This window comes from Acinonyx jubatus, chromosome C1, assembly GCF_027475565.1.
Source record: "Acinonyx jubatus isolate Ajub_Pintada_27869175 chromosome C1, VMU_Ajub_asm_v1.0, whole genome shotgun sequence".
NCBI lineage: Eukaryota > Metazoa > Chordata > Mammalia > Carnivora > Felidae > Acinonyx > Acinonyx jubatus.
The window spans coordinates 97,703,705-97,718,297 of NC_069381.1; the positions used below are offsets into that span (position 1 = coordinate 97,703,705).

General features: G+C 48.4%; 1 protein-coding gene across 1 annotated transcript in view; it reads left to right on the forward strand.

Moving 5' to 3' along the window:
- MAB21L3 (mab-21 like 3) overlaps window positions 1-2,847 on the forward strand; it is a 33,578-nt gene extending 30,731 nt beyond the window's left edge. Inside the window, exon 6 of the mRNA XM_053214650.1 lies at window positions 2,617-2,847. Coding sequence (XP_053070625.1) covers window positions 2,617-2,622 — 6 coding nt within the window. The 3' untranslated portion in view covers window positions 2,623-2,847. The remainder of the gene's footprint in view (window positions 1-2,616) is intronic.
- The last annotated feature ends 11,746 nt before the right edge of the window (window positions 2,848-14,593 follow it).

Below are 14,593 nucleotides of genomic sequence, written 5' to 3' on the forward strand. Positions count from 1 at the left end.
ACTGCGATTTTCTCGCTGACCCATGAGGTACTTAGATGTTTTAAAAAGTATTATTTTCAAACATATTGGGTTTCCTAGTTATGTTTTCATTACTGATTTATAAATAGATTGCACCAGAGTCCAAGAGAGGGGTCTGAAGGCCTCACTCCATGGATACTCATGGAGGCCGGCTTTTTTGCTCTGAGCGTCTCCAGTGGTCAGTGCATACAAGGGGTTGTGCGAGTTCGGATGCAAGGTGTAAGGAATGTCAGTTAGATGGTGTGCTGCTTAAAGTTTGTACCTATTTCAGATTTCTTTTTGGCTGCATTTTCCAACATTTCCTGCGAGAGTTGTTTTAAAATCTCCCATTACGAGCGTGGATTTTTCGATTTCTCCTTAAAGCATCGACAACTGGTTCTCGATATACTTTCAGACTATATTATTAGGGTCATACAGGGTTAGAGTTTATGTCTTCCCAGTCAACTGAAGATGTTATCATTATAAGGTGACTTTTTTTTTGAACTGTCGTAAACATTTGCGTAAACATTGCTTTTGTCTGATGTTAATGTTGGAACACCACCTTAGTTGCCCTCGCATATCATTTTCCGTCAGTTAGCTTTCCACCCATTTGTATCTTTACATTGTTGATAACTCTGTCTCTTGTAAATGGCTGAGTTTCTAAAAACAAATGGAGGCCTTTTGACTCGACTAATACATTTAGATTGATTGCTACTCTTGTGCTTTCCATGTGACCCATTTTCCAAACCTTTTTCTGTCTTTTGCCCCAGCATCTTGCCTTTTTAAAAATTAAGGGCTTTTTTTCTCTTTTTTTTTTTTCTATTTCTTTCCCCCTCCTTACTAGTTTGTAAGGTTCATGTACTATCTCTCTGTCTTTTTAATGGTTACCAAGGCTATTTGTCTATATAGACTAATTCTATGGGCTCAGGTGAAAGTTAGCCACTACCTTTATTCTCTCACTGAGGACCCCAGGGTCTTGGCTCCTATCACCCCCCTTCCCACATTATCTGCTACCGTGACCCTGGATTTGGATTCTAGCCTGTTTGTCCCCCCTCCCCCCCACACACAGAGTGTCTTTTATTCCATTGTGTCCCCAGTATGTGGCACACAACGGACAACAATAACCTTTCAGGACACAAGTGAATGAACCCTCCAGCAACATTGGTACAGGCTTCTCATTTAGGCCCGATGATTTTGGTTTAGGCATTTGGTGGAACAAATATGCCTGATTGCCTTACAGCTTCAAATATCTTGACATGGTGTCTGATGCCCTAGGGATTTCTGGTCTCCGTGCACCACTCACCAAGTCCCCTCCAGTTTTTAAGTCACGTCACTCCTCCACTCACAATCCTCCAGTCACGTCCCATCCCACTCATCCTAAAATCCAGAGGCCCAAACCACCTGCAACCCCCGAGCTCCCTGAACCTACCTCCTACCCCTTTCCTTTCTCACTCCCACCTCCAGTCACACCTTGCTCTTCTAGAACATTCCAAGCATGACTCTGCCTCAGGACTTTTGCTTGTTGTGTCTTCTGAAGACTTTCCCTAACCTTTCTTGTTGTTTTGTTTTGTTTTGTTTTGTTGTTTTGTTTTAAGAGAAAGTACGCACACATGTGCGGGTGCAAATGCAAGCTGGGGAGAAGAGAGGCAGAGGGAGAGAGAATCCCAAGCAGGCTGCAGGTTCAGTGCAGAGCCCCATGCAGGGCTCAATACCATGACCCTGGGATCATGACCTGAGCTGAAATCTAGAGTTAGGCATGCAATCAACTGAGCCACCCAGGCACCCCCTTCCCTAACCCTTCTTATACAAACTAGTTATCACTGGTCCCTACTCCCTCCTCACCCCTGTCTTGATATGTTCAACTTCCTGTTCTGCTTTAAGTCTCTCCATGGCACTAAATACCACCTAGACATTCTTTCCTTCCTTTTTTCTATCGGTCTGTCTGTATATTCTTTCTATCTATCTATCTATCTATCTATCATCTATCATCTCCCACCAGAGTGGAGTGTCTGTGAGAAAGAGATTTCATCCCTATTTTCAAGGTTGTGTCTACAACCCTGGCCACATGGCAAATGCCCAATAAGTAATGTATTGTGTAGAAGTATTTGCAGAACTCCTTCAGAAACGACCTATTCAAGTCTCAAGCTTCCTGGACTTTTACAGGAATTTTTTTTCTCTCTCCTTCAAAGTGGCAGAATCGTAGAGTTTTCTCACTTGAAGAGATGGTAGAATGGGGCAACTGAGGGTTCGGACAGGTTGACCTGTTGGGCTCAGCTCACAAACTTTGAGGCGATTTGTAATTGAAAGTCTAAAATCTTTTCCTCAGAAGCCCATGAAGCTTCTAAAGCGCAAACCTAAGTGATGTAGGAATTGCAACCCAAATCAGACTCTGGCCACACATTTTTGGTGATTCTCCCTCATCTGTGGCCTGTGCTCTCTCACCCCCCTCGCCCTCCACCCTGGTCCCACTGCCATGGTTGTCAGGACATCGACATGGGCAGGGCCCTTGTCGGATACGGGGACCTGCTTTTGTGGTCTCTCTTTCTTTCTCTCCTTCTCCCCCCTCTCTCTTCCTCTCTCTTGTTGCTTCTTTTCTCTGAATTCAGAATATATTTGCAGGTTTAAAAGACATGGGAATGTGGAAGAATTAAAGAAGGTAGCCCTAATCATCATGGAGGAGAGCCTGGTGACCAGCTGGTGGCCTATACGACCCTTTGTTGTATAGGTGAGAAGGAGAGGCTAGAAGAGAGGACAGGAAATGATTTGCTCAGATTTACAGTGCCCCCAACGGAACCCTTGATTTCCCTTCTCCAGCCTGTCCCCACTCAGTAAATAGAGTCCTTGTCCAACCATTTGCTTCAGCCACAAACCCACGCGTCGTCCCGGAGCCTCTCCATCACCCCCGCACCTTCAGCCCACCACATGCATCCCCACGCCTCTACACGGACTTCCTCACTGGTTTCCTTGCACCTGCTTTTGCCACCCGCCCCGCCGCAGGCCACCAAAGTCTCCCCCGCCCAAGAGCCAGCCGTCTCTTTGACGTGCAAGTCATAGCACGCCTCCCTGCTCCAACCCTTCCAGGAGCTTCCGGTCCCTCTTAGAAAAAGTCAGAACTCCCATTGCAGCCCACACGGCCCACGCCGCCTGCCCCCCACCCTTCTCTCCCGCCTCGCCCGCCACCTCGCGCCTCCACCCCATTCCGGCCACAGGACGCCACCGTCCTTGCCTTGTTTCAAACACAAGCTCGCTCCTGTCCCATGCCTTGTACCAGCTCACCCCTCTGTTCAGAAATCCCTTGGCCCACAGTTGACAGAGCTGCCTCGGCCCCGACCAGTCTAACAGATCGCACCCCTTCGCTCTGCGCCCCCACCCCGCTTTCCTCTCCGCGTGGCAGGTTGCCTGTTCTCACTGGAATGTACACTTCCCGTGGGCGGAGAGTTGTTTTGTTCACTGCTGCAGCTTCTGCACCTAGAACGGTGCCTGGAGCATAGCACGTGCTCGGCGAACGTTTGTTAAACGGATACTTAGATGAAGGGATGAATGCATGAATTCGCCCCACGGTGTGCTTCACTTCAAGGCAGGGCCTGAACTTGAACCCACGACTTCCGATGCTCAGGCCAGGCTCTCCCCGGGGTGAAGTAACATTCGGAAGGGCTGAGGAATCCCATCCCCGCCTCTAGAGAAAGAGAAGTTGCCTCTGGGCTCCGGATGCCTTCCTTCCAGGAAGGGCCTGGCTCCTCTCCCGGTGCAGAGCCCGGTGTGACGCAGCAGAATGCGGGTGCACACTCATGCTGCGGCGGGGGGGGGGCGCGGCGCCGCGTCCGGGCCTCCCCGGCCACCGCGAGGGGAACACTGACGCGTACTTGTAGCTGGCGCTTGCCGGACGCTGCCGGCTCAGCCAGGATCCAACCCAACGCAGGCATTTTGTGCACTCCACGAGCAACACACACGCACCCGTGCACACGCACACACTTTGCATGGAAACAAAACACATCAGAAAGGGGTCCAGGCCTCCCCCCTCTTTTCCTGCCAAGCATGGGGGACAAATGGTAGGGCTCTTGGCAGAAGGTCTCTGTCTCATTCTCTTCGTCTCTGACTCTAGACCATTCATTTCCTCTCATTCAAACGTCATTATGTTTTGGCTGTGTGACTTTCTTTTGTGAGCTTATATCTTCTGTTCTCAGGCTTTATAACCTATGAATCTTCTGTCAGGACCCAGCCTATGAAGGCCCGAAACAACAGACGGAGGGAACAGTGGTCCTGTGAGGGTGGCATTGTGAATGAACAAAACACTTGCGCAACATCATGCTCAATTCTTGAATGTCATGTAAAATGTCACCTCCCTCTTCGGGGCCCAGAGGGATATTAGAAAAGTAGGTGGAGCACCGAACCCAGACCTGAGAGACTGAGTGAGCAAGCCACCTGCCCAAGCCTGAGGGCTTTGGTCATTTGGTGGCCAGGGGACAGAGGCGCTGGGCTCTGGGCTCCTGTGCTGCGGGACTTATGACAGCCCTCGGCCGGGCCCCCTCCTCCTGCCTTTCCCTCCTCTCTACTGCCTCCTTCCAAGGAGTTCTTCCTTGCCCACATGGTGAATTAAGGGACATCAGGAAAGTTCTCTGCCCTTGACTCTCTCTGTCCAGCGGCCACCGTCAGTGACTTGTGGCCTTGATGACCAGGACATGGGCTCCTGAAGGAGTGAGGAGGAGCAGTGGGGGCCTGGCATGGGTGCCCCCTTCACCCTCCACCCAGAGGGGAAGTCCAGGGGCCCGGTGGGGGAGAGGCGTCTGTCCTGGTGCTCAGTGCTGTCTGACTATGAAGCGGCAGGGGGCGCCCGTGGCTCCTCTCCCGCAGACCCTGCAGCAGCTGGCAATGCCACCAGCCCAGAGTGCCCACAGGCTCCCTGCAGAGCCCTGTGCTTTTGGGGTGCCCCGTCAGCTCACCTGATGCCCGGAGAGGCCCTCGTGACCCCCCGAGCTGACTGCGTGCTGCCGGGGGCCCCTCTTCTCTTATGCACCATGCGAATCCAGGCCACCCCCGCAGACGGTGACTGTCCCTGAGCTGCAGGACGCCCAGCGCCTCGCCCGCAAGAGTGGAGGGGCTGCAGAAAAGAAAAGGCAGCCATGCTCCTCTAACTCCTCTTCCTTACAGACCCGTGGAGGGAAAAGGAGGAGGAAAGGAGAAGCCCCGAGGCTGTGGGTAGGCATCGTGAACCCAGTTCGTCGATGAGCATTTGGAAGCTCAGAGAGAAAAAGGAGTCCCCTCAAGGCCACCCCACTGGATGTGGGCACAGCCATGTCTTTGGCATTTGTCCCAGTGAACACCTCACAGTGCAGGGCGTGGGAGAGGTACGCGGAGACAGAGCAGACCAGGCCTTCCAGACAGAAGCTTTGGCCTGCCTGCCTGCCGGCTCTGTAGTCAAGTGAGCGCCCAGGAGCCAAGGGAAGGGGGCTGGCAGGGAGTGACCCACATCCTCAGCCCTTGACATGGCTCACTCCTCACAAGGCCGTGGGTCGATCATTGGGGGAAAGGGTACGGGTGGAGCACAGGGTATGGGAGAAAGTGCTGTCTTAGAATTTTCCCTGGGCTGACATTTCCCAGTTGCACCTTTGAACGCTGTAAAAAAATCCTCAAAACTCCCTTTCACGGGAGTTACTCATTCACTCTCACCTCAGGCCAGATGACCTTTGGCATGTGGTTGGGGTTTTGTTTGCTTTTCTTAAAAGTCCTAGAGTTTGTAGTTGGACCAGTGTCATTTGGGTGAGGAAGAGAGGAATTTGGGGTACGGTACCAGGCTTTATTTTCCTCCTGTCCTCCACCTCCTGGGAGTCTGGAAACATTGGAGAGGTTATGGATTCCGAACTCAAACAGGTTGATCATCTCTGGCTGTGGCCCTCATGGGGTGCTGAATGAGGGAGACAAAAGCACATCAAAAACAAAAAGACAAAATCCAAGCCACCGCCCATCCTGCCCCCAATTCCTTTAGGACCGTGCTCTCATCTGGATGGCAGCTAAGTTCAACCCAGATCATTCTCTTTATTTCACGACTGCAGTTACCCTAATCAGCTTTGCACACGGAGTGGTGCGTGTTAGCAACTTTTCAAAATTAGTATTCCAGTCACCTAAAAGTTAAGTGATCTCCTGTAAGAATCGGGGAGGGCCAATTGGCTGTGTGACCTTGGGCAAGTCACCCAACCTCTCTGGGCCTCAGATACCCCTTCTGCACCGAGGAGGAATGAGTTCCAAGGCCTTTCCAAGGCTGATGCTCTGCAGCCTGTAATCACGCAGCCTGTGGTAAAGGGCCACCCCAGCTCAACTATTTCTGACCCGCAGATTAGAAGGTTTGTCATAACCACACCCATCTCGGACTTTCTGAGAGCTGGCTGGACATTCTCACCCGGCGTCCCGCGGGCCCTCAAGCGTAAGATGCCCCAATCAGACAGTTGTCCCCTTTTGGCAGCCTAACCCCGCTAATAGCCCCTTTTCTCTTCCTGCCCCCAGGCTGAGAGCCTCAGGATCACCTTTGAATCTCACTGTCCTTCAACCTCCACATTCATCTGGTTGCTGAGATCGGAACGTTCTAGTTATGAAGGGCCCTCTGTTCCTAGTCCCACAGCTGCTGCCTGGTTCACGCCCTTGTCACCTCTCCCCTGGACTCTTGCTTCCACCTCCAACCCGCCCACAGCCTCCCTCCTGTCACTCTCACTCCAACCCATACTGGGTCTGTCACACAAACCCACGACTCTGGCCAACCTCTCCCCACTGCAGACACTTGAATAGTCTCCAGTGGCCAACGGAACAAACAGCTGACGTCCGGGGCCTTGCATGACGTAAGCCCAACCTTACTTCCCTCCCACACGTCCCCTACATTTCAGCCACGTTCGGTGTCCCTTGCCAGGGGTGTCCCTTGCCTGGGGTTTTCCACCCCAGCTGTTCCCCCACCCTTCACATTCAATCTGGAACACACATAGCTACAGTACCTGCGAAAACCCACCTCTTCATCAAGGCCCCATACGAATGTTTTTCCTTGAAACTTTCCAGGAGACTCCCATTAAGGGTCAATTTCTCATTCATTCAGTCAACAAATATTGAGGAGTGCCTGGGTGGCTCAGTCAGTTAGGCATCCAACTTCAACTCAGGTCATGATCTCGCAGTTCGTGGGTTCGAGCTCCGTGCTGACAGCTCAGAGCCTGGAGCCTGCTTCCGATTCTGTGTCTCCCTCTCTCTCTGCCCCTATTCCGTTTGCACTGTGCCTCTCTCTCTCTCTCAAAAATAAATAAACATTAAAAAAATTAAAAAACACAGAAAACAACAAATACTGAGCACCAACTGTGTGCCAAAAACAACAAATATTGAGCACCAGCTGTGTGCCAGGTACTGTTCCAGGTACTGCAAATTCAATGCTGAGTAAGATGGACACGTTCCTACTCACAGGGAGCTTGCCGTTCGTGGCAACAGAACATGAGCAAACAAGGAAATTGTCGATTCTGGTGGGTACGCTGGAAGAGCTCTCGGATCCACTGGCCCTTGTTACAGTCCACTGTAACATGCCTAGTGGTGATCAAGCACTACCTTGTGAAGCCCCTGGAGGCAGAACCTGGGTCAGTAATCTCTGTAACTTCCACGACGCCTAACATCATGACTTCCATCACTTCCGTGTGGCGGTGCCTCGGTACATGTTTATGAGAGGAAGGAACAGGGGGATGGAGAGAGGGAGGAAGGTGTGCATTTGGAAAAACATTTTTAAAAACTTTATTTGATTTTATTTTTGACACAGCACAAGTGGGGGAGAGGCAGAGAGAAGGGGACATGGAGTGGGCTCTCCACTAACAGCAACTAGCCCGATGCAGGGCTTGAACTCCCCGACGGTGAGATCATGACCTGAGCCAAAGTCGGACGCTCAGCTGGCCGAGCCACCCAAATGCCCTTGCAAAACATTTAAGCCAACACTCCTGGCCAGCAGTGGAGCACTTACCAATATCTTTACTTGTTAAATTCAGAATTGCAGTAAAAGGAAATTCTCATCTTGTGCGTGCCCATTTCGCAATCCCTAGAGATGAGTTTTAGTTTGAGAATCTCACTCCAGATAGGCAGGGGAAGGGCACTGCACAGGCCTGGGATGTAGTTCCTGCCCTGCCATCTAATGATTGAGAGAATTTGAGCACGTTTCTTAATCTCTCTGAGCCTTCATTTCCTCATCTGTAGAACGGGGATCATAAAACCTGCCTCATGGAATTGGAAAAGCAGATAAGACAGGTGTGTGAGGAATTGCTTCTTAAACTGAAAGAAAGCACCCCGTAACCATAAAATTGATTGGGAATTATCCCAGGTCCTTGTCCTGGCTTTGTCTGGGGAACACTACAATAGACTATCTGTTCCCCCCAAAGAAGAAAAGCTGCTGAAATCTACCGTTCTGGAAGCTTCCACGGTAACCTTAGGCTGCCCAAAAAAATGACTGGGTCTTTCTTACTCTTCCCTAAAATATGTTCTCCTATGATTGCACCTCTTCTAACCACTAGGGTTGTAGCTGCGACCACAAGAGGCACCTGGTTGCCTTCCCTGAAAAGTGTGCCCTTATACCTCCTGCTCCCAGACCAAATGAAATGAAGTCATTTCTTGCCTTTGCCATGATTTGCTAGTGCCGGCCTGTGAAATGCGGTCTGCCCAGTCTCTACTCACCAAACATAGACTGTAAAGGCCCTGCAAACTTCTCTCGTAGCCCACTGCTCCTTTCCAGCACAGTCTCAGACTCGGGCACATCTTCTGCGCCTTCCAAAACTCACTCATCCCCACAGCCCCCATGCCAGACTGATTCCAGTGGGGTTGGCATGGTAGGGAATGACTCAGCCTCAGGATGTCGCAGCCAGAATCAAGCCTTTGAAACAGACTATCATTCCAACAAGATGAGATTCCAGTAGGGTCAGGTCTGTGTTGGTGACCCCTGGTAGACACACTTGCCCCTTGCTTGTCCAGACTTTCCTGATGGGTTCCGGAGTTTTGGCAAAAGTTCCTGCAGCATTCTGAACTATCATTCCATTAAAATTTTTTTTTAATGTTTATTTATTTTTGAGACAGAGAGAGACAGAGCATGAACAGGGGAGGGGCAGAGAGAGAGGGAGACACAGAATCTGAGGCAGGCTCCATGCTCTGAGCTGTCAGCACAGAGCCCGACGCGGGGCTCGAACTCACGGACCGCGAGATCACGACCTGAGCCGAAGTCGGCTTAACCGACTGAGCCACCCAGGCGCCCCATGAACTGTCATTCCATTTAAGGATTAAGTCCCCTAAAAATAGCTCTTGACCATCAATATCTACTCTGATGAAGTGGGGATATAAGCAATTACTTGGGCACATACACCCCTTCAGATATTTGATAAATATTAACTGAGCTAAAAGAAGGGGAGAGAAGGGGCACCTGGGTGGCTCTGTCGGTTGAGTATCTGACTCTTGGTTTTGGCTCAGGTCATGATCGCAGGGTCGTGGGATTGAGTCCAGTGTTAGGCTCTGCACTCAGTGTGGAGCCTGCTTAAGATTCTCTCTCTCTCTCTCTCTCTCTCTCTCTCTCTCTCTCAATCCCGTCTCTCCCTTCCCCGCCCCCCCTCCCCAACTCATGCCTGAATGCTCTCTCACTCTCTCTAAAAAACAAAAGGAAGAAAAGAAAAAGAAAAAAAAAAGGAGAGAGACATATAAATATAGAACAATCTGTCATTAGCACATTTCCCATTAGTGTGTTCTTGGTATATCATTCACTGCTCCCGATCACCTCAATCAATCAGGACTCCAGTGGGCATCTCCTCCAGCTTCTGCTCTCCTCCTCTCTTAACAAACATATGCTTTTTGGGGTAGAGCGGGAATGGGGAGAAGAGGGTCTCTCAGACAACTGTCCTCACGTTGCAGGGAATTGGAGAAAATTGCATGGAATAGTCTAGCAATCTGATTCTTGCTCCTGCACTCCACCTCCCGTTTACTTGGAACCCGGTAGAATGCCACACCCTCAGGGAATTACAGAAGAAAAGATCACCACAAAAGGAAAAGAAGCCATCTGGAGAGCAGGCATTTAGAGAGTGGGGGAGGTCTTCTCTGCTGCAGTGGGCTGAACACCATGCTTCACAGGGATGGACCGTTGGAGCCAGGAGCTGAGCCACAGCCCCCCTCTGATGCGAGTTCCCACTCGTGAAAGTCTTCTGCAGTGAGGTCCTGGCAGCCACTGGCCCTGGGCACAATTGCTCCTGGATTAGCTTTCCATGGAGTGGTGGGGACACATGGAATTGCCCTGCCATCACCGTCCGGGGGTGTAAGCACAGAATCAGGGGAGAGCTGACAAGGACTTTCCACTGAGGACCTGGACCTGTGGCTTGACTTGCTCCTCAGTACACGTGAAGACATCCCCCCCCGCCCCACCACCAAGACTCCATATCCCCACCTGTGAAATGTGACCAATGACACACATCTTGTGTGGTTGTTGGTGGGAAAATTATGCGAAATGTATCTGGAAGCACTTTGGCAAAGGTTTCGTACAAATGTTAGTGACTGTCACCAGAGAGCTAATGCACACACAAGACACACCCATTTTTAATTTAGTTTTTATGTTTTAGAGAGAGTGTAGGCAGGAGAAGGGCAAAGGGAGGGAGAGAGAATCTTAAGCAGGCTCCACACTCAGCACGGAGCCCAACAAGGGGCTCCCCAAACCCTGGGATCCCCAAACCCTGGGATCATGAACTGAATTGAAATCAAGAGTCAGATGCTCAACTGACTGAGCCACCCTGGCACCCCAAAACACACCCATTTTTTTAGTTTATTTATTTTGAGAGAGAGCGCACACACACAAGTAGGGGAGGGACAGAGGGAAAGAGAGACAGAGTCCCAAGCAGACTCTGAACTGTTAGTGCAGAGCCTGATGCGGGGCTCGAACTCACAAACTGTGAGATCATGACCTGAGCTGAAATCAAGAGTCTGTGCCACCCAGGTGCCCCCAAACACACCCATTTTTAAACTTCATTTTAGAAATTGATATACAGTAAAATTGGTGTGTGTGTGTGTATGTGTGTGCGTGCCCAGTTCTGTGAATTGTAATACATGTACAAATTTGTGTAACCGTCATCACAGTGAGACTATGGAAGAGTATCATTGCCCCATTCATCCACTGAGGACTTAATCACAACATATTATTATTTTCACCTATCACTGGATTCAATTTGCTAATATTTTATTGAGGATTTTTGCATCTATGTTCGTGGAAGGGGGATATGAAGTTTTCTGTTGTCATTGTGTGGCTTTGGAATCAGGATAATGCTGGCCACTAAAATAGGCTGGGAGCACTCCTCCTTTTTTGCTCTTACTTCTTGACATGTTTGTGAGAATTCACTAGTGAGACCACGGGGGCAAGGAGATTTCTCTTTTAAAGGGTTCCTAACTATGAACTCAATGTCTTCGATCATTAGAAGACCCCTCAGATAACCCTTTTCATCATGGCTGAATTGGTAGTTTGTTTTTTTTAAGAAGTTAGGCCATTTTATTTAAACTGTCAGATTTGTGTGTGTGGAGTTGTTCGTAGTAATTCTCTTATTGCCACATTAATGTCTAGAGCATCTGTAGTGATAGCTCTCATTCTGAATATTGATGATTTGCATTTTCTTTCCCTTTTTTTATTCAATGTTTATCAATTCTGTTGATCTTTTCAAAGAACCATCTTTTGATTTCACTGACTTTCTCTATTGTTTCTGTTTATTATTTCATCAATATCTGTTCTTTTGTTATTTCCCTTTTTTTTTTTTTTTTTTTTGCTTTCTTTGGCTTGCTTTTGCTTCTCTTGTTCTAGGTTCTTAAGGTATAAGCTTAGATGATTAAGCAGATACCTTTCTTCTTTTCTAAGATAAGCATTGTTTTCTTCTGAGCACTGCTTTAGGTACATCCTATAAATTTTGACATTTTATGTTTTTACTTTTATTGATTCAAAATATTTTCTTATTTCCTTTGAAACTTTCTGACTAATTATTTTAAAGTCTTTTGTTTAATTTCCAAGTGTTCAGAGATTTCCCCAAATATATTTTATAATCATTAAACCTAGGAAAGGTGTACAAAACCAAAGAAGCCATTATTTTAGAAATGAAATAGTTTATTGAGCACCTTATGTGTGCAAAGCACTAGGCTAGGTATTGTTTGGGGTGCAGGGCGGCACGAGATTTAGATCCAGCCTTTGAGGAACTGACTGTTGAGGAGGAAAACCAACATGCTTATGCAAACAAATGGAATGCATGGTGGTCGGTGATACGAGCTTCTACATGGTGCAGAGAAGGGCTGTGATGGGGGTCGGTCTCTTCCAGCCCAGGTGATCAAGGTCAAGGTTGTGAGCTGGGCTTTGAGAATGGGTAGCATTTCCAGACTGAAGGTCTTAGGGTAACACCATGTTGGTTAGAGGGAACTTTGCTTGGCAATGGCAGGAGACCCTGCCCTTGGTCACTCTCCTGCCATGCCCACCTGAGCCTGGCACGCTTGGCCTGCTTAATTCACACGTCGGGGGAGTGACCGAATCAGACTGACAGGACCGAACTCTTCCAGGAGTTGAAGGCAGCTCCTAAAGCCTGTAGAGAAATGGGGAGTGTTTCCTGGGCCAGCAGAAGGGGAGGTGGAATGACGAAAATAAAGCTAACATCCAAAGAGTATTCTATTCTACTTCCCTCACATCCTGCTGCCTTACAGATATGGTCTGTCCTCCTGCTTTGTCAGAAATTGAGCTGCACTTGGAAGTTAAGGGCTCAAGACCATAGAGCAACTCATTGGCAGACCCTGGAGCACGCTGCTGTGTTGTGGACGTGAGCCGAGTCAGCTCTGGGACTTGAGCCTCTCCAGCCTACGGAAGGAACCCTGGAGTCATTGAAGCCAGCAAAGAATGGGATGGCAGGTGGTAGGAGAGAAATATTTGCTCCTGTCCTGAGGGTTTGGCTCAAGGAACAGAGGGGGACGTGTGAGGTGGAGACGGCTCCCATCCCGTGAGACACAGGAGAGATCAACCACAGAGGAAGAATTCCAGGGAATCCATAACCACGTTTTCTTCATTCTTCCTGGGGCTGTCAGTCATGTTTCGCCCTCTTTCCCATTTTTCTTCCCAGCCTGATGTACCGGGTCAGCTTTCAGCACATAAACAAGAAGACTAAAAGCAATGCTTCTGAGATTTTGGAACTTGCATTTTCCCCAGCAGTTTACCTTTTGCACTTGGATATATTGGCTTTTTTTACTGATGCGCTGGTGACTTAACAAGAAGGAAATATGTTTTAAGTCTCCTAGCAAAGATTAAAATAACTAGATTTCATTTTATAGAAAAAAATTTTTTAAGCAACTGGTTGATTTCTCATTGAATTTTGTTACCTAAACTCTCTAGGGGGTTGCCACAATGTGGGGAAGATAAGGCAGCAATCTTAGCACCTAGCCCAGCCAGTTGTAGACCCCTTGATATGGAGACAGGCTGCATGAAGAAATCAAAGACGGAGTCAAATACCCTAAAGCTTTATGAAATCCCATCATGGCATTTCCAAATGACGCTATGAAATTGGAACTAATCTTGGTTACCTTACCATCCGGCCCCAAAGTGAAAGGTCTATATGACCTGTGTTCTCATGCAAATAACTAGTTTGTTCTAAAGAGGAATAATTTTGTTTTTTTTTTTTAATATATTTATTGTCACGTTGGCTTACCTACAACATCAGTGCTCATCCCAACAGGTGCCCTTCTCCATGCCCATCACCCATGTTCCCCCTCTCCCCAACCCCCCCCCACCCTCAGTTTGTTCTCTGTATTTAAGAGTCTCTTATGGTTTGCCTCTCTCCCTCTCTGTTTATAACTATTTTTTCTCCTTCCCTTCCCCCCTCGTCTTCTGTTAAGTTTCTCAAGATCAACATATGAGTGAAAACATATGGGATCTGTCCTTTTCTGACTGACTTATTTCACTCAGCATAATACCCTCCAGTTCCATCCACGTTGCTGCAAATGGCAGGATTTCATTCTTTCTCATTGCCAAGTAGTAGTCCATTGTGTATATAAACCACAATTTCTTTATCCATTCATCAGTTGATGGACATTTAGGCTCTTTCCATAATTTGGCTATTGTTGAAAGTGCTGTTATAAACATTGGGGTACAAGTGCCCCGATGCATCAGCACTCCTGTATCCCTTGGGTAAATTCCTAGCAGTGCTATTGCTGGGTCATAGGGTAGTTGTATTTTTTGAAGAACCTCCACACTGTTTTCCAGAGCAGCTGCACCAGTTTGCATTCCCACCAACAGTGCAAGAGGGTTCCCATTTCTCCACATCTAAAGAGGAATAATTTTGAGGCAGAAGAAATTCTTAGGAGGAATCAGATTCTGATGTATGCAAAAACAAGGCATCCTATGGGATTTTATATTTCTTCTGGTGCTTTATAGTTCACGAAAGACTTTAACATGCCCCATCTCTTTTGGATCACCAGAATGGCCCCCAGGAAAAAAAAAAGGCTGGGAAGGGATCAGTGACTCTGGCCTTAACGAATAGGGAAATGAAGACTCCAAGAGAGTGAAGAAATCCATGGCTTATGGAGACTAGAAGCAGTTTCACACGTCTGTGTCCAC